General features: G+C 37.4%; 2 protein-coding genes across 7 annotated transcripts in view; one reads left to right on the top strand and one right to left on the bottom strand.

The window, feature by feature from the left end:
- Nucleotides 1-12460, bottom strand: part of Ist1 (IST1-like protein) — a 44250-nt gene extending 31790 nt beyond the window's left edge. For 2 of the 5 annotated variants that reach the window (XM_067129952.1, XM_067129954.1), the window contains exons 1-5: nucleotides 12025-12460; nucleotides 4538-4662; nucleotides 3683-3815; nucleotides 2106-2249; nucleotides 276-452 (exon numbers count right to left, since the gene is read on the bottom strand). In XM_067129952.1, the coding sequence (XP_066986053.1) occupies nucleotides 276-452; nucleotides 2106-2249; nucleotides 3683-3815; nucleotides 4538-4662; nucleotides 12025-12168 (723 nt within the window). In that variant the 5' untranslated portion in view covers nucleotides 12169-12460. The remainder of the gene's footprint in view (nucleotides 1-275; nucleotides 453-2105; nucleotides 2250-3682; nucleotides 3816-4537; nucleotides 4663-12024) is intronic. The other 3 variants (XR_010857592.1, XM_067129951.1, XM_067129953.1) reach the window with 3 other exon arrangements.
- Nucleotides 12461-17035: 4575 nt separating this feature from the next.
- The window catches only part of LOC136853997 (uncharacterized), a 79768-nt gene continuing 75919 nt past the window's right edge, over nucleotides 17036-20884 (top strand). Inside the window, exon 1 of one of the 2 annotated variants that reach the window (XM_067129944.1) lies at nucleotides 17036-17609. In XM_067129944.1, coding sequence (XP_066986045.1) covers nucleotides 17489-17609 — 121 coding nt within the window. In that variant the 5' untranslated portion in view covers nucleotides 17036-17488. Of the gene's footprint in view, nucleotides 17610-17637; nucleotides 17755-20884 lie in introns of those variants that run through there. The other variant, XM_067129945.1, reaches the window with a different exon arrangement.

The raw sequence follows: 20884 nt of genomic DNA, 5'->3' as shown, positions 1-20884 counted from the left end.
ACCCATTGTACTTAACTTTAATTTTTAATATAATATGCTTCATGGGAGTTTGCTTGCAAGTACAAATAAAAAAAAAAACAGTAAACTGAACACAGCAATCGAAATCCACGTGTCACGGATTTTCTAATTAAAAGTCTGGCATCTCCACGTTAGCCAAACAAAGAAAACAAATGTATCATTCAACTACAGACAAAAAGAAAATACAAAAACCAACCTACAGGCTACTTAAGATAAAAAAAAACTGGCATCATTTAAAAAAAATGGCTTGTACTTACGCTCCCAGGATATACGAAAGGTTGTGGACCCATGGGCTGCGGCGGGTAGCCAACAAAGCCTGTAGGAGGAATGTTCATTCCACCTCCACCACCGCTTGCACCCCCACCATTTCCCAAATTATTTTTCTCATCTAAGCTGATTAATGGATCCTGACCCCAATCCGCTTCGCGCATGATCTATAATGGAAGAGAAAAACAATGTGTAAAATTCACAGGTGACAAGTAGAGCTACAGAGATGATTATGGTATAATGAAGCTTTTCCATTACTCTGATAAAGGCATCTCTTTTATCTGTGTTGCAGACTTCAAAGGCTTCAATAAGATATTTTCACAAATTAATTAAATATAACTGCCTGGATTTATGGCACATTACCTGCTAAAATTAGCTAACATTGTTACTAGTGAATATCTACAAGCTGAAACTTTGGATCATATATATTTTTAATATTTTATACTATAAGTTTTCAAAAAAATTTTATATTGAAATTTTATATCATATTTTGCACTACACTTCTCATAACTTTTTGTTCTCTACAAATCAAGCGTAATTCAGGGCATTTTCTTGATTTGGTGGGGGGAGTGAGCTGTCAAAAGACAACCATAAACCAGAAATAAATTTTTTATATTTTTTCCTCGCTGTGTCGCAACTTCATGCTAAACAGTGCTCTGCCTGTTAATAGTCTTAAATATACAACTCTTTTTTTTATAGCAAAGCTTTGTTTTATTCTATTATTCTATTTATACAACTTAGGTTGTAAAGCTGAGTACTGTACTACCATGGCACTTTCGTCCATTCAGTGCTTCTGAGAGGAAAACAAAAAGTTAATAACAAGCGCACACTGTGCAGAATTCAAGTACTGTACACTAATGTGAAAACTCATGTTTTTAGTATTGTTTCTGTGACCTTCTAATATTAGTAGCATTCCTTTTAATGTTATGGTATTGTAATATTTCTTAAAATGTTATAGCACTGGAACCTTCAAAATAGACTAAATTTCTCAAGATTCCAAGAATGTAACTCTCCTTATTAACATTGTTTATTATAGGAAATTGTTTAAATAACACAATTTTAAATAACATGCCCTCTCAAGAAATGTAACTCCTTTGTTATTCGAGAGGTAACTGTACTTGTATTCTCATCCACAGTTCTCAGAGATATTGTTAATGTTTTAAATATTTTATTTAATTGTCTGCGCAATTAAATAAAGATATAATTAATTTCTCATACAAAATACAGATGAAAAGAAAAATCAAGATTGGTAATCTGAAGAAGTACATGTAATCACCTAGCCTAGACTAGGCTATAATTCAGAATTTTTCTCCAGTAAATGCTGAATTAATCTAGTACGTATTTTTAAATAATAATAACAACAATAATGTTTTAAAGGTATTCCTGAGACCAGGACAACTTGCAAAACATAATGATAATTAAGCCTGTGATAATTCAGGTTGATTCAGACTATGAGACATGCAGGTTCTCTGTTTAGTTGTAAATATTAGATTTTAGTGCAGTACAGTATAAGGATTAGTAACTTAAAATAACACATAATTAATTTTTGATCATTAAATCTAAAGTACAAATATTCTTCTTATACTGTACTGGACTTTGGTATTGGATGTGAATTTATGGCATACATTGACCTAAAAATTACAATTTTCCTATATCCAACAAGATTTGCTGAATCTATCCCAAAAAATATGTTTAAAAGAGCTAACACAATGGTGTGTATTTTTTTTTTTTTTTTTTTTTTTTGGTCAAATAAAGCATAAAAATTAAACACAAACAGTTTAGATTTACTGGAAAAAAATGCTGAATATTTAGACTTTTACCTGTGGATCAGGTTCATATTCGATGTTGTAATTCTTGGCAATTTCAACAAGGTATTTTTCCACTAGTATTTTGGGTGGTGCTTGAACTCCTAGCTTATGAATTAAACGCTCACTTATTGTTGCAACCTGCTGCTCTCGACATGCCTGAAACAAAAAGATACTGATTACACATTGCATCTGGTAAGACTCCCAGTCCCTTCAAGTTTCAAAGGAGAAAAATTTTTTTAAATAAAAATTATTTGTTAAAACTTACAGAAAAAAATCATACAGTGGATTTGTTCTTACCAAACATTCAAATAAACTTTAAAAAGGTTAACTTTAAAAAAGTTTATGACAAAATTTCATTTATTTGTTACCACCATTCTAAAATGGAACAATAAATATAATTTACATCATTCTTTTCCACACTATGAACAATGTATGCTTACAAGTACAATGGCAACAGATTTACAGTAATCTTCTTATTCATGCTAACATGTCCATAAGTAGTGTGGACAACTGCAAAACCCAAATATGGAGAATGTTTGCTTACCCAATGTGAAGCCACCCCAAAAACCTAGCATAACCTTGCCTACCTAGTGCAAATATAACAAACAATATGAATAAAAAAACAAAGTAAATACCACTTTGATAATCCACACCAGTAACAGTAATGGAGCACTATCGTATAAACTGAGTTTAATAAAACATACATTGTACTTTAAATATACCTATAAATGGGGCATTTTAGCAAGTAATATGTCTCGCCCAAGAAATTCATCACTATACTCATAGATCACGATGTACTGTGCCACAAAACACAACTGTTCCATAAAAATGCTACATATGCATATACTGTATTGTACGTGTATTTAAAAGTACTGAATGGTGTACGTCAAAAAACACACAATGGGCCCCACCCACAAAAAATTAATGAAATGCACCTACACAGCATTTCACTGCACCAGGCTTGGCTATCCAATCACCTCCACGGTATGCTACAGCACTAGGCTAAGCTATTTACAACCGTGTTCTGCTTAGGAGCCTTATTGGTTAAAATCCAGCTCAATATGCAGTAAATGTGCCTCGCTGTCGAACTTCTCAGTTCCAGAGGTTCTTTATTCCTAACACTGTTGGACAGTGGAACAGTCTCCCTGAGGTTGTCTTGCAATTGGAACTTCAAAAGTTCAAGCGAAGATGCAATGCATTACCTCACTAATGCTATTCCCCTTGCATTTTAATACATTTTTATTTATTTATTAATTTATTATTTCTTTTTAGTAAGCGAGATCTTTTCTTTCTTTATTTCCCCTTTACCTTCTCTTACTTCCTAATGACCACCATATTCTTTGGAAGCTTGAATTTCAAGTCAATGGACCCTGTGGGCTTGTTCCATATGAATAGGGTTCATCTTCTGAATAATAATAATGATAATAATTCTCTCTTCTTACAAAATGCCAAAACTATACTGATCCAAGCAGTAAAACCAAGCATGTATAAGTCTCCTTCAAACTTACATTAGTAATAATAGCAGTAAAATTACCCAGGCAAACACCTAAAATCTCCATTATATGGTCTCTACAAGCACTTCAACTCACCTGGGCATAAGGTTTGCCATACTTGAGAGCTAGCTGGTCTGCAACAATCTTCAGTTCTGCAACATCTGTCTGCAGCCTTGGAGCAGCCCAAATGAGAGAGGATATAGCTTCTGCAAGTCCTTCATCCAAATCCCTGTCATACATAACAATACATTAACACTATGCTCAAATTAATTTCTTCTCAACTGAATATGGTACTCCCTTACTGCAAATTTTTCTATGTTCTCTTTACAACTAATCTTTAAAATTTCCTAAAATACTGAACCATGGAAAAGTATGTAGTAAAAGTAATTAAAATACTACTACTCCTCTACTGTGGATTCTAGTTTCAGGTAAAGGTCTACCATTAACCATTCATCCCTAAAATCTCTAAAGATGATTTTTAAGGAGATCCCCCATCTGTAGACTTAACAATCTTAGACCAAGTACAATTTTTACTATTTATGCTTAATGCCTCATATGAAAAGTACGTCTTGTTACAAATATCTTCAATAATTGTTCTCTGAGGAAAGTTTTTGACACTGATAAGAACCCCACCTTCATTAGGTTTACAGCCAGTTTGATACCTTATTGAGCTAAATTGAGTCAGTACCTTAATACAAGTCTTACCCAGTCAACAATTATTACAAATACACGAGTGAAATAACAGATGGCCATGAGAAAAACCGATATACTTGTGACATTTTTTTTTAATCAACTTCAGTAATGGGACTTCATTGGCAAAGACATTATTCACACTGGCAGAGTTCTGTACATTTTATTATTAAAATTAGGACTGAAATAAAGTACAGCTATAAAATTATTTACATTCAAACCATTGCTTAAAACTATATTTAAAATTGATTTTATATTTACTTCATCTGTTGAATCAAGCCATATCGTGCTAGAAGAAGATCACAATACATTTCAGTTACTTCCATAGCTTCCACAAGATAATCTTCTCTGATTATATGCTCGACACGAATCTTGGCTCGCTCCGTCTGAAAATAGTAAAAAATCAGTCTTTTGCATGAATATAATATGGTAGAAAAATACAGGTTTATTTACAATACAGCATTTTTACAGCAATTTTGTAATTTTCCTAATATACAAAACTGAAGGCATTTACATAGGTTAGTTTGCGGACACAAGCTGGAACAGCTGTTTAACTTTCAGACAAGGTTGATAATTACCAACAGTAGGGGGGAAGCCCTCCAACTTGTCAGTCTGTACCCTACTTTGCCTTTTGGTCAAGATATCAGAATGAGGGGTGGCTCAGATGGGCAAGTCCCAAAGATAATACAAGATAAATGTGGTGTGGTGTGACCACATACCTGCCCATATTACCAGCTGAACTGACAGGTTCTTCCAGAATGCAAGGGACGGGGTGATGTCCCTAACTTCATGATCCCTCGCCCTGACCAAACTCCTGTCTACCTCATCAGACAAACAGAAAGCCTGTTGATATCTCACGAAGCTTAAAAGAGGATGTGCTCTTGGACACCTCTCCTATGGCCAAGCAGTGCTAACGAAGAAGCATCGACACTCAGGCCTGAGATGCTGTGTTCTCTTGAGGTAGTACCATAGCACTCTAACTGGACATAGTAGCATCTCGCTCCGATCATACCTACAAAGTCCTTCAGGAGGGGATCGAAAAGGACTCAAATCTGGCATCAGGGACCTAAGGTTCTGAGTCTCAGTTACAAATTCTGGGACCAACTCGAGTGTAACAGATCCCCTTCCCCTTGAGTGCTTAGCATGGACATGAAGCACACTTACTCTCTTTGCCAAGGTTAAGATAAGCAAAGAGAAAACAGTCTTAGAGTCGGAACTCTGTCTGATGACCCTCTCAACAGCTCATACAGCATACAAGCTAGGCTCCTTAAGGTGAGAACAGCAGCCCACTTGGGGGCCTGAGTTCCCAGGTAGGCAAGACTGTTTGAAACTTTCCCAGGTAGGCAAGACTGTTTGAAACTTCCCAGAAGTTTAAAGATCCCTCACAGGGACAAGAGATCTATATCCTTCAACCGAAGGACTTGGCCAAGGGCAGCTCTACTGCCCTTACCAGCCAAGACAAAGAGAAGCTGATTGGAGAGATACCTCATCGACTACACCAACTACAGAGGACGGTTCATTTCCTCTGGTACATAGGCACTGAATATTCCACAAGTATCCAGATATCTCCTTGTTATGCACCACGAAAAAACCCACCTGCTTGCCGAAGATACTGGATAGTCTCCAGGCATGAAGTGCCATCACCTCCACTACTGGTGGTACCTCTCAATGTATGGTTGGCACAGAAGGTTGTGTCATGGGGGAATCTCTCTTGTAAAACAGAGCCAGCAGGTAAGGGAACCACTTGGCATTCGGCCACTGGGAGCAACCAGAGTCAAACCGAAATTCAGGGTGATCAGAGTCCTGCTGATTACCTAACGAATCAGAAAAAACCAAGAGGAAGGCATATGCCTCTAAAATGTCCCCTGGGTGCTGGAAAAACATCCTCCATCACAACCCATGGTCAAGCACAAATGAGCCATACTCTGGTAACTTCTGTTATACCGGTTAAAGAGAGATCATGGCTGGGACTCCCCAAAACTTGGCAAGTCTCTCTGCAATGTCTTGTTGTAGGGACTATGTCCCTATTAGCAGACTCTGGCGACTGAGCTTGTCGGCCACCATATTCCAAGACCCTGGAATGTAAATTGGCTGGCAGTTGCACCAAGTGTACCTGAAACATCAACCTGGGCAGCTGGAAGGACATCAGTCCCCCCCCCCCCCCTGCTCACTGAGTATGCCACTATGAGTAGGCAGAGCTTTCCCACTACCATCAGTAGTTAACAACCTTGTCTGAAAGTTAAACAGACATTCCAGCTCGTGTCCACAAGCTAAACCCTATGTAAAGATTGTCACATTTGTATTTGTGTAGGATCAATTTAAAATTTGTTCCTAGAGGAATATGTAACCACCATCACTTTTAATGTGGGAGACACACATCTTAGGTGGGAGGTTAGTCTTTCAACTGACAGGCAAGATGAATCTCCACCCAGATATCCCATACTCCTGGTCATGATAATGAGCAGGGGAGCAATGGCTCCTGTTACCTCTTATACAAAACTGCCACAGGGATGCAAGAATGATAGGGGCCCTGAGCCTGAGTGAGATGTGTCTAAACTCTCACTCTACGAAAGCTTAGGAGAACCAAGTGCTGCCCTAAAATAAGGTATGACTGGTTGGAAGGCTGCTAGTACCTGGTCAAGCATACATAATGAGTTCATATGTAAACTTTACAAATGCCCCTCGTCCTTGTTAAAAGGGAAGGGGTCACACATTATGAAGCAAAGCATGAGGACAGGGTATCTCATTAGGAAGTCTACTAGCATCAAGATCTACTCGGAACATATTTGGACCAACTGCTGCTTTGGACAAGAATTAAAAATAGTAGACGGGAGGAGAGCCAGTCATTTACCCAACATTTCTCAATTTTTTATTTATTGGTGTTTTGTCATACTGTAATTTTCATGGCACAAAAAAAAAAATTACAAACCAATTAAAAACGAATAAAAATGACAAAGCAAAAGATGGAGAGAGAGAGACAGAGAGCAAGTTTTTATGATTGTTATTGACTTAAAAGCACAACATCACAACAAGTAATCATACGTCTCTTTGTTTATCGCTTTTAATTGGCTGATACAGATACGTCATCAGTTCAGGAGCATGTGGTAGTTGTCTTATGAATTTTTAAGCGTTCCCACATCTGGCTGATACCCACACATTACATGTCACTGGGATTTTTTTGCTTTTTAATGGGTAATAGACATAGTGTCATATAATTTACAAATATTTCTCTAATTGGCTACATACGTAATGTACCTATGCACACAGTAACAAAAAGCGTTTTCCCTCTTTGTACAAAGAGGGAGGAGGTGGAAGAGGACTAGTAAACCTCACAAGTTTTTGAGAGTCCAGCCATCGTAAGCACTAACGGCAGCTCACACAGGTAAGTGACAGGGAAGAAGTATTTTTATATATGTAGGTTTACTTTTTTTTTTTAGTGTGATGGATTTTGAAGTGTTATGGTGTACTGTGCTGTAATGTTTGATAGGTTTAGGCAAAATGGAAAGGAAAGTGATACTCATGTTTATTTGGTACTGTACTGCATGCAGCAGACCTACTGTACTGTGTTATGTATATGAAAAAAAAAAGTAGGTTCACTTTTCTTCTGTGTACAATGTATTTACATTTACCTTGCTAAGACCAGCTATGTCTTACCATTAGCAAATGACCTAATAGACCACACCTAACCTAACCTAGGGTGCCTGGCCCTTACCCTAGTGCATTTTACTATTAGTGTGAGAACATTCTATAAACTGACATCTGAATAGTATTAACAAATATGCTTAAACTCCTTGTATTTAACCCCATTTGTGTTTAACCCCTCCCACCCACCCACAAATTTACTTTCCCGCTGTGGTCCCCCGAATTGTGGGATAGGCCCGTAAGGGTGGGGTCCACTATCTCGAAAATTACTCATTTGCTACAGACGAATGTCAGAAAGGCTTTGAAGATGCATTAAAAAATGGGAAAGTGATACTTTACAATCTGAAATGCAGTAATGGTTTGAAGTTGTTACAATAGTGGCATTAAATAACCTGACGTAGATCCTAACCTGCAGCCTATGTGCCTAGCCTATGCTACACGTTAGACAACTATATCCTAAGGTTCAAAATGCAATAATGGTTTAAAATAGCCACAAAAGCAGCAGTAAATATTCTGACATAGGTCCCAGCCTGTAGTCTAGGCTACAGGTTAGAGTATGCCCCAGAGGCCTATGCGAATTTACGACAGACTACAAGTAGGCCTATTAGAATATGACAGGCTACAAGTAGGCCAATCAGAATATGACAGGCTACAAGTAGGCCCATTAGAATACGACAGGCTACAAGTAGGCAGATCAGAATGCGACATGCTACAAGTAGGTCCATTAGAATATGACAGGCTACAGATGGGCCTATTATAATACGACAGGCTACAAGCAAGCCTCTTTGAATACAACAGGCTACATGTGGGCAGACTAGAATATGACAGGCTACAAGTAGAAGGCTACAAGTAGACCCATCAGAATACAACAGGCTACAAGTAGGCCAACTAGAATACGACAGGCGACAAGTAGGCAGACTAGAATACGACTGGCTACAAGGCGACCCATTAGAATATGACAGGCTACAAGTAGGCCCCTTAGAATACAGCAGGCTACAAATGGGCCTGTTATAATACAACAGGCTACAAGTAGGCTTCTTAGAATACGGCCCGCTACAAGTAGTCTAGGCCCACTAGAATACGACAGGCTAAAAGTAGGCCTATTAGAATATGAAAGGCTACAAATAGACCCATTAGAATACGACAAGCTACAAGTACACCTTTTAGAATATGACAGGCTACAAGTAGGCCGACTAGAATATGACAGGCTACAAGTAGACCCATTAGAATACGACAGACTACAAGTAGGCCAACTAGAATACGACAAGCTACAAGTAGGCAGACTAGAATACGACAGGCTACAAGTAGCCCCATTAGAATAAGACGGGCTACAAGTAGGCTGACTAGAATATGACAGACTACAAGAAGGCCCATTAGACTACGACAGGCTACAAGTAGGCCCATTAGAATACGACAGGCTACAAATAAGCCTGGTATAATACGACAGGCTACAGGTAGGCCTCTTAGAATATGGCAGGCCACAAGTAGCCTAGGCCCACCAGAATACAACAGGTTAAAAGTAGGCCCATTAGAATACGACAGGCTACAAGCAGACCCATTAGAATACGACAGGCTACAAGCAGACCCATTAGAATACGACAGGCTACTAGTAGGTTTTGTAGAATACAACAGGCTACAAGTGGGCAGACTAGAATACGACAGGCTACAAGTAGACCCATTAGAATAAGACGGGCTACAAGTAGGCTGACTAGAATATGACAGACTACAATACGGCCCATTAGACTACGACAGGCTACAAGTAGGCCCATTAGAATATGACAGGCTACAAATGAGCCTGGTATAGTACAACAGGCCACAGGTAGGCCTCTTAGAATACGACAGGCTACAAGTAGCCTAGACCCAGTAGAATACAACAGGTTAAAAAAGTAGGCCCATTAGAATACAACAGGCTACAAGTAGACCCATTAGAATATGACAGGCTACTAGTAGGCCTCTTAGAATACAACAGGCTACAAGTAGACCCATTAGAATACGACAGGCTACTGGTAGGCCTCTTAGAATACAACAGGCTACGAGTAGACCCATTAGAATATGACAGGCTACTAGTAGGCCAACTAGAATACAACAGGCTACAAGTAGACCCATTAGAATACGACAGGCTACTGGTAGGCCTCTTAGAATACAACAGGCTACAAGTAGACCCATTAGAATATGACAGGCTACTCGTAGGCCTCTTAGAATACAACAGGCTACAAGTAGACCCATTAGAATACGACAGGCTACTAGTAGGCCTCTTAGAATACAACAGGCTACAAGTAGGCCAACTAGAATACGACAAGCTACAAGTAGGCAGACTAGAATATGACAGGCTACAAGTAGACCCATTAGAATAAGACAGGTTACAAGTAGGCTGACTAGAATGTGACATACAACAAGAAGGCCCATTAGACTATGACAGGCTACAAGTAGGCCAACTAGAATATGGCAGGCTACAAGGAGACCCATTAGAATACGACAGGCTACAAGTAGGCCCATTAGAATACGGCAGGCTACAAGTAGGCCCATTAGAATATGACAGGCTACAAGTAGACCCATTAGAATACGACAGGCTACAAGTAGGCCCATTAGAATACGACAGGCTACAAGTAGGCCCATTAGAATACGACAGGCTACAAGTAGACCCATTAGAATACGACAGGCTACAAGTAGACCCATTAGAATATGACAGGCTACAAGTAGGCCCATTAGAATATGACAGGCTACAAGTAGACCCATTAGAATACGACAGGCTACAAGTAGACCCATTAGAATACGACAGGCTACAAGTAGGCCCATATGAATACGGCAGGCTACAAGTAGACCCATTAGAATACGACAGGCTACAATTAGCCATGTAAAATAAGTCTAATCCTTTGGGCCAGCCCTAGGAGAGCTGTTAATCAGCTCAGTGGTCTGGTAAAACTAAGGTATACTTAACTTAGGCCCATTAGAATACAATAGGCTACAAGTAGCCCCATTACAATACGGCAGGCTACAAGTAGACCCATTACAATACGACAGGCTACAAGTAGGCCCATTACAATATGGCAGGCTACAAGTAGACCCATTAGAATACAACAGGCTACAAGTAGGCCCATTACAGTACGGCAGGCTACAAGTAGACCCATTACAATACGACAGGCTACAAGTAGGCAGACTAGAATACAACAGACTACAAGCAGGCCCATTAGAATACGACAGGCTACAAGTAGACCCATTAGAATACGACAGGCTACAAGTAGGCCCATTACAGTACGGCAGGCTACAAGTAGGCCCATTAGAATACGACAGGCTACAAGTAGGCAGACCAGAATACGACAGGCTACGAGTAGACCCATTAGAATACGACAGGCTACAAGTAGGCAGACTAGAATACGACAGGCTACAAGTAGACCCAATAGAATGCGACAGGCTACAAGTAGGCCCATTAGAATACGACAGGCTACAAGTAGACCCATTACAATACGACAGGCTACAAGTAGGCAGACTAGAATACGACAGGCTACAAGTAGACCCATTAGAATACGACAGGCTACAAGTAGGCAGACTAGAATACGACAGGCTACAAGTAGACCCATTAGAATACGACAGGCTACAAGTAGGCAGACTAGAATACGACAGGCTACAAGTAGGCAGACTAGAATACGACAGGCTACAAGTAGACCCATTAGAATACGACAGGCTACAAGTAGGCAGACTAGAATACGACAGGCTACAAGTAGACCCATTAGAATACGACAGGCTACAAGTAGGCAGACTAGAATACGACAGGCTACAAGTAGACCCATTAGAATACGACAGGCTACAAGTAGGCAGACTAGAATACGACAGGCTACAAGTAGGCAGACTAGAATACGACAGGCTACAAGCAGGCCCATTAGAATATGACAGGCTACAAGTAGACCCATTACAATACGACAGGCTACAAGTAGGCAGACTAGAATACGACAGGCTACAAGCAGGCCCATTAGAATACGACAGGCTACAAGTAGACCCATTAGAATACGACAGGCTACAAGTAGGCAGACTAGAATACGACAGGCTACAAGTAGGCAGGCTAGAATACGACAGGCTACAAGTAGGCTCATTAAAATAAACCTATTTACCTTCCCCGTGGTGATGTAATCGGCTATCTCCTTCCTGGCCTTCTGCGCCAGTTCCGTCTTCTTCTTCTCCAACAACTTGAGGCGATTGATCGCCAGCCTCAAATTGGTCTTGAGTTTATTGTAGTTCGGCCCCGAGGCGAACATTGCGACCACCGAAGTCTTCGAGAATTGCGACCAGATACGTCTTATCAAGAGCCCTCGGCCTTGTCTCTATGTTAGGAGTGACAGTCGCGCACAGAGGGAGTTTGGTGTTCTGTCAGTTCACTAAGAATGGAATTTCGTAGGAAATGGGCTTATTTGTGACGTAAGAGTTGAGTCACGGTCTCTATCCTGTCTAAGGTACTAGGAACGTTAAAGAACCACAAACAAACTAACAAAACTTTGAACCCTCTCTCTCCTTAGGAAGTCTCTTATATATCTCTACCTCAGGGAATGCAATGCAAATATGGTTTCTCGTTTCCGCTTATTTCTCCTACTCAAATCGGTTTTATTATCGTGTTATGGTGGTATTTTTTATGAAAAACCTCTATTCTATACTTGACAGTTTAATTTTATTTCATTTTGTAATGTCGTTCACTGAAATCTCATTCATTAGTCATTTAGAAATTGACATTGATACTTGTGAATAAGCAACCGCTGCCGATGAGGTTGACACACCTCCCCGAAAATAGGAATGACATAATTTTTTTCCCCTTGTTCCCTTATCTTATCTTCCCATTTTCGTTTTAAAACGATCTCATTAGTTCTCGTTTTGATCCAGCAAACGGGTCTTCGTCATCGTCGCCGTCATCTTATATCAGTTAACCTGGCGGACCTTCTATCGGTCCTCTATTGGTCATTCTTGAGGGACCCATTTATTTACAAGTTCCATTTTGCAGCTACTAGGGTTGTTTCAAATTATGTTGTCGTGCATCAATCATTGTCTTTCTCACCTTCTGCATTAAGCTGGCTTTATGTCCAGCACGAATATATTGATGATTACTTGTATTTATGTATTTTTTTCATTCTTAGTACTTAGGGTATGATTAGCATCATTAGCTCCCTGGCATAGACTTTGGTCTTATTTGATTTACAGTACTTATTCTTGTGGTCTTTCCCACGCTTTGGGCATACAAATTTTATCGCATACCTGTCAGACTTACTGTATGTTTGGTGCTATTTATTAATACCGTATGGCATGGTATCTGGTCATTAGATCTGCAATCAATATTCCTTCTTATCTACGTTGAGTGTTTTATGAGATGCAATGCTTCACCCATCTTTAATTCTTGCAGATTTTAACATAGTGAGTTTTTTTAAGCCATTTTCATCTTTAACCAAATCATTTAATTAAATAAACTTGTGCTATTTATAGGTCTATGGCTTCGCTTGTTCACCTGCACCTCGATCCTTTGCCTGACTGGTATATTGTGGTATGTAGCCACTCCTCACTCTGTTCTTTCAAATATTTTCCCCTTATATGCCACATTTTATATAGCTTTTCTGCCTTTTGTTTTTGTTACTTTGGTTAAATTTATTTTGTTGATTATCTGTGAGAATACCCAAATATTTCATTTTTTTTGTCCCAGTTATTCTCTCTTTTCATACTGAAAATTATGTTAGGCCTAGTCCACAGTTGACCTGCGTTGTATTTCCATTTTTTTCCCCCTCAGCTGTGGAATGGGCTATTAGCGAGCCATCCCAGCAAAAAAAAGCTATCTATGCTAACACGTTCATTTTTAAATAATTTTCCTTTCATGTTTTTTTTTTATTCCTCCGTTATCATACATGTTAGTTTGAAGAGAACAGTAGATTCTGTGTATGACTTGTGCAACTTGCAATTTCACTTGATCTTTGTTTCTCCAGATTTTATCTTTATTTCATTTCCTTCTTGGGTTGATATTATAGCACTTTCTGTGGTGGCATGTTTCAAATCCTCCTCGTCCTTTATTTATTTATTATTATTATTTTTGTTGTTGCTTATTCGTTCCAGAATTGCTCAGTTCCGTTTTCTTACTTCACCTTTCAGCCAATATCGCTCCAGGAACAACACTGAGTTCTGGAAGCGAACTACAGAACTCGGCGTTAGTTCAGGGGAGCTACATTGATTGAAAGCTGATTGATTACTGATAAGATACTGCTCCTTTTAAGACGTTGAACGGGCTGCTGATGCACTACTGTTCCAATACTTTTCTGTTGAAATGTGCTACCTCGGGCTCTGGCTTCAAGGGCAATTCGTAAGACAAGCTATATATCGGTGTATGTGATCCAAAAGACTGTTCATTCCATTTGTTCTGGCAAGTGAGTTTAACACGATATTTTCTCTTTGTCCCGCTAAAATGATTTTTCAGATTTGCCAATATATATATATATATATATATATATATATATATATATATATATATATATATATATATATATATATATATATATATAATTTCCGGAGAAATTTCCTCTGCTTGAGTCTGCCACAGGAAACGGAAGACCTCTTAAAATGTAATATCAATGGCATGTGTAACACTAACACCAGGCCGCCTAGACTTTGGTGGAGCATTTGCTGAGGTAGATCAAATATTAAATGTAACTGGGATAGGACATCATAACCCAAGAAGTGTAGCTATCACAAAGAAATGCTTGAATACTGATTCACTAAAAATTGTTGTACATAACTATGTAATCACGAGATGAGACTGTTGTGTCTGTTTTTTAAAATAGTCTGCCCAAAAACGTAAAACGAGAAAGTTAAGATATTTACTCTGGTTATATAACACATGGAGAGTAAATTCACGTAGAGGGTGGATGCTTTAGAGCTAATTAGTAAGATACAACAAATACATAAGGAAATATTTTTTGTGCATATGAAACCCAGGACTTTCCCAGAGACTGAAAGGAACTGAAAACTTGGAGTCAACAAATGTCATGCGTGATGCCCATTAAGTAAGTATGCCGTCTAAATACCTGTCTAGAAATAGTTGCATCACAGAGAAAGAACAGCGAAAAACTAAAATTCATAAATGGCAAAAAGAGGGGGGGGAGAAAATTCTTGCCTGGTGGCATAAAAAGTAGGCGGATCTTTCCTAGATAGTGACCCCCAAGGGATTTCGGGGGTCGTTTTCTAGGACTAATATTCGTGGAGGTCATTATGTTTATGATATTTAGCCTTTTGCTTACGGTAATCCCCAACGGGCTTGAACTAAACACTGCGCAAAGATGGATACATACCGAGTTAAAACCCGTTGGGGTCACTGCCTAGGAAAGATCCAAGTAGGCAGCTCTCTAAGAACGCTTCTATAGAACTGATTAATCTTTGTAAAAGATTTTGAATGCAAATTCAAGAAAATTATGACTCTCGAAACATTATTGAGGTCATCGCTTATATTTATTACCAGTGTGAAATAGTTTTTATGTGGATGCTTTTTGAGAGAGGAATATTCAAGAATGGTGTCCACAAATGCCATACATTTTTAGATATTTTGACAGTGTGATACGTATTTTACTTGTCCATGAAAGGAAAATGTAAACGATCTTCGGGAGATCAGGTGAAATGGTCTTCATCTTCTCCTTAAATGAAATTTTGCCATCGACCAGATCTGCTGTAATTATTATCATTATTATTCAGAAGATGAACACTGCACATATGGAACAAGCCTGAAGGAGCCACTGACTAGAAAATCAAGTTTCCAAAGAATATGGTGTAAATATGGAAAATTACTGTAACCTGCCCTTTTTGAGTTGCCGACTATATGGGAGTGTAACTGCCAATATTTCTGTGATTTTTTTTATTCTGGCCTCAGCTGTAAGAATCAGGTATTCTCACCCACTTTTTAAGAGCATTAAGTATATGAAGTTCTGTATATACAGCGTGATACAGATTACCAAATGCAGGCAATAAATTAAGATATACTTAAATTGTATTAGACGATGAAGTGAGAACGAAAAAGACTTTTCTTGATAATAACAGACACACACACACACGTATATATATATATATATATATATATATATATATATATATATATATATATATATATATATATATATATATATATATATAATATAAATCACGATTTGTAAAAAATGTCATATATATATATATATATATATATATATATATATATATATATATATATATATATATATATATATATTCACTTGTACTTTCATTCAATATACTCATCTAGTTAAATGTAAATGTGGCATTTAAGACCACTAATTAAAAAAAAAAAACACTCTCCCAACAACACTAAAGTATGTGTGCATCAAATTCCATGTGTCATGTGACAAGTGTAATTGTTCCAACAGGGAAATTATTGGAAGACATAACAGTGCAATTTTCGATCAAGGCAGAGGAGAAAAGTCATGCAATTAATCAGATAATGCTAAAATATGTTTACTGTATTCTCATGGGTCGGAACATAATACAACTGTTTGATAAGATATAGTTTTGATAAAAATCTGAATATTAGGTTACGAATGTATGGATTAAGGCATATATATACAGTATATATACATATATATATACATATATATATATATATATATATATATATATATATATATATATATATATATATATATATATATATATATATATATGTGTGTGTGTGTGTTTGTACACACACACACACATATATATATATATATATATATATATATATATATATATATATATATATATATATATATATATATATATATATATATATATATATATGTGTGTGTGTGTGTGTGTGTGTGTGTGTGTATGTGTGTGTGTGCGTGCGTGTGTGTGTGTGTATACTGTTTTTATGTATGCCGTGGCCTTCACATTTTTCAGTAACATTGTCAAGAAACTATACCTAACCACCCGGGGTGGAATATATTTAAATGACACTGTTCGTCCTTCTTCTCTTTCGCGTAATAACAAAATAACCGTGTGTAGATTTCAGTTCATTAATAGACTGCCAAAATACACTTGTTGAAAAATAATTATGACACGTCATGAACAATAAGCACGAGACTTCATGCTTGATAAATCTTCACGTGACTGCTTGTCATAATCGCGTGCAAGAGTTTCCAGTGAAGTATTAATCATCTTTGGGATCTAATATGAACAGATTATTATTAAAAGTTATACAAAACACCAGTGTGATGAAACATGATATTATGAATGTAATCTTCTGAATATACTGGGAAAAGTAACTTTTGACGATCGCTCGATTCATCCGAATCCATAAACTTAAAGGCGGCAAATTTTACTTGCATTTAGAAATCAAAATCCTGGTAGTTCTTTTATCTCGCGGAAAATAGGAAGACGAAGCGTAAAATACATATATATGCGAAACGTGCATCGCGTCTTCAAAAATCGCCCATTAAAGTTTGCCTCTGTGTAACTACCAATCAGAACGATAATTTTAGCGTTGTCGTCTGCTAAGTCTGGCAGCTGGTATTAGGGATGACTCACACGACTCTTGTTTAACAACATCAACCTTTATTTCCCTTTGCCATGGCTGGGCTTGGTGCTAAGGATATATTACGCAATGTCACTGCCTTAGAACAATTAATTGAGGAAATTAACTTCCAGCGGGCTAAAGAAATGCGCCAGTGTCTCATGTCCAAAGATTCGGGTGAGAATCACAATTTCTAATATGTTTTTTTACGGTAGGCTCTATTAAAAGATCGTTGACAGCCACTTGTCGTCCATCAAGTCTCAATTCTCAGCTCGAGGAAGTATATACGAGCATGCTCTCGACTGTGTGTGGAATGATCAGTGTTAGTATAGCCTACGGAATGAGCTTAAGTTTTATCAATGGAAAGCATACTAGGTTAGGCTCCCCCGTAGTGCCGTCAGTGCACCGCATGCGATGCACTGTAGGCATTACTTAGGGGTCTTTGCGGCGTCCCGTAGGGCCCTTGACTGCAGCCCCTTTCATTCTTAATTACCGTTCCTCCATTCATAATCTTTTAACATCTGACTTTCCACCCTCTCCTAACATACACCTTTCAAACCTTTTTATTCTTAGTTTCCCTTTCAGTGCTGAATAGCCTCGTAGGTCCCAGTGAATGGCCTTTGGCCTAAATCCTATCCTGTTTCATTCCTTTTATCCTACCTCCGTTCATAATCTCCTCCGTCTGACTTTCCACCTTTTCCTAACATACACCTTTCAAACCTTATTATTCTCGATTTCCCTTTCAGCGCTGAATAACCTCACAGGTCCCAGTGAATGGCCTTTGGCCTAAATCCTATACTGTACTCTGTTTCATTCCTTTTACCGTACCTCCATTCATAATCTCTTCCGTCTGACTTCCCCCTCTCTTAACATAGGCTACGCCTTTCAAACCTTTTTATTTTCAGTTTCCCTTTCTTCTTCTTCGTTTTAACGTGCTTTTTCCCATTCAGCGCTGAATAACCTCGTAAGTCCCGGTGAATGGCCTTTGGCCCAATTCCTGTACTCTGTTCTATCCATAGGTTAGACTAGATAGTCCTAGGTGATTTTGTTTTCATTTTTGTCATAGCCTACATCATAACCTCATTTATTGTCAGTTCTGATGACTTGGGCTTAAGAGCAAATTTATAAGCAAACTGTACTGTATAGACAAATAAATATATATTGGTAAAACTATAGAACAGTTCTGCATGGACCATTACCTTGGAAATTGATATATCCTGTACTCTTAGTGTTGCTGATGGAGGAGTTGGTGTTGTTGATTGTCAGTCAATTATTATTAACCTCATATCTGTATCCAGCAGGCTGGAGACCCTTTGGGAATGTGGGTTTGTGGGTGGGGGGAAATCGCTGGGAGAAAGACCGGACTGTCATGCTGTTATGGAATGGTTCCATGCAATCGCAAGTCATTAGGGAGCCATATGTTCACGAAGGGATTGGCTAAGGAAACCTATTATAAAAAGGAACTATACTAAACCTAATGTACCCTAACCTAACCTAACTTAGTAGACCCCCGGTGAAGGAAACTCCACTTTTTACCAAAAGTTCTGTAACACTGCACATGCACAACAGTATTCCAGGATGGCCAGCATACAATAACATATCAGTTCTGAGGTTAATTACAGGTTACTTACAGTCAACCCCCCAAAAATAACGGTAAATTCTTGATGAGCAACCAATACTATAGAAAAAGTCAATTTCCAAGGTAATACCCCATGCAGAGCTATTCTATAGATTTACTGGAAACTGCTTTAGCCTAGGAAAATTAAATCTTTAGAGGTGTGAGATATATATATATATATATATATATATATATATATATATATATATATATATATATATATATATATATATATATATATATATATATATACATATATATATACATATATATATATATATATATATATATATATATATATATATATATATATATATATATATATATATATATATATATATATATATATATATATATATATATATATATATATATATATATATATATATATATATGATTATTATCACTTTTTTGTAACGTGATTCATTTATCACACATTACCACAGGTGAAAAATAAGAAGCGGGGTGTAGGTCCTGACCGGTTTTGACTTTATTTCCAAGCCATTAACGAAGGACCTTCGTCAATGGCTTGGAAATAAAGTCGAAACCGGTCAGACCTACACCCCGCTTTCTTATTTTTCACCTGTGGTAATGTGTGATATATATATATATATATATATATATATATATATATATATATATATATATATATATATATATATATATATATATATATATATATATATATATGTCTGTATTTGTATATATACTGTATATATATATATATATTATAATATATCTTTTTATATAATATGTATGTTTTCTATAAAATTGATGTGTTGTTTGTAATTTTGATATATGAGCTTTTCAGTTGAGAAACATGTCAGGTGCCATTTTTAAAATATAATAAATTACATTGAAAAATATTTTGACCCAGGACGATGCTTGGCATGTTTCTCAACTGATAGCCTCATATACTCTTTTGTATTTGTTATGTACTGTGTGTTGAGATATCAGGTCTCAGATGTTAAAGGAGTTAGTTGACTGTGTGATTTTAGAGATAAGATACATTTTCATGTTAGGTTCTTGTGTTGACACAGCTGATTGTTTGTTCAGGTGTCAAAAGTGTGTGACCACGGTATCTGTCCCTTTATGCGAGAGAGGCCCTAAACCTTAAGTTGTCAACTAAAAGGGAGATGAGATGACAGGTTTAGATAGCAGTGGCTGGTCTAAAAGTTTGTTCTTTGCATCAGTGTTAAGACAGGAAATCCTCTATTAACTAAAGAGATGTGGGATGACAACTTTAGATAAGCTGTTTAACCCTTAAACGCCTATTGGACGTATCATACGTCGACTAAAATTGTCTGTTGGGTGCCGAGTGGACGTACCGTACGTCAACTACAAAAAATTTCAACCTTCGGTCAACTTTGACTCGAACGAAATGTCGAAAAACGCAATTGTAAGCTAAAACTCTTACATTCTAGTAATATTCAATCATGTACCTTCATTTGGCAACAAATTGGAAGTCTCTAGCACAATATTTCAATTTATGGTGAATTTTTGAAAAAAACTTTTTTCTTACGCACGGGCGGTAACTCAGCCGAAAATTTCATAAATTCTTTCGTCATTTTGTTGTAATTTTTGCACTGTTCTATATTAGCCGTTACATAAAGTTTTATATATGAAAATGTGCGCAATTTCATGTACAATACAGCAAAATACAACCCATGGTTGTAGCTTTTATCAGTTTGGAAATATTTTCATATAAACCACGATAACTGCCAAAATTTCAACCTTCGGTCAACTTTGACTCGACCGAAATGGTAAAAAAATGCAATTTTAAGCTAAAACTCTTACGATCTAGTAATATTCAATCATTTACCTTCATTTTGCA

This window comes from Macrobrachium rosenbergii, chromosome 28, assembly GCF_040412425.1.
Source record: "Macrobrachium rosenbergii isolate ZJJX-2024 chromosome 28, ASM4041242v1, whole genome shotgun sequence".
NCBI classification, from domain to species: Eukaryota; Metazoa; Arthropoda; class Malacostraca; order Decapoda; family Palaemonidae; genus Macrobrachium; species Macrobrachium rosenbergii.
The sequence above is the reverse complement of the archived record's forward strand: the minus strand, read 5'-3'. Positions and strand labels throughout refer to the sequence as shown.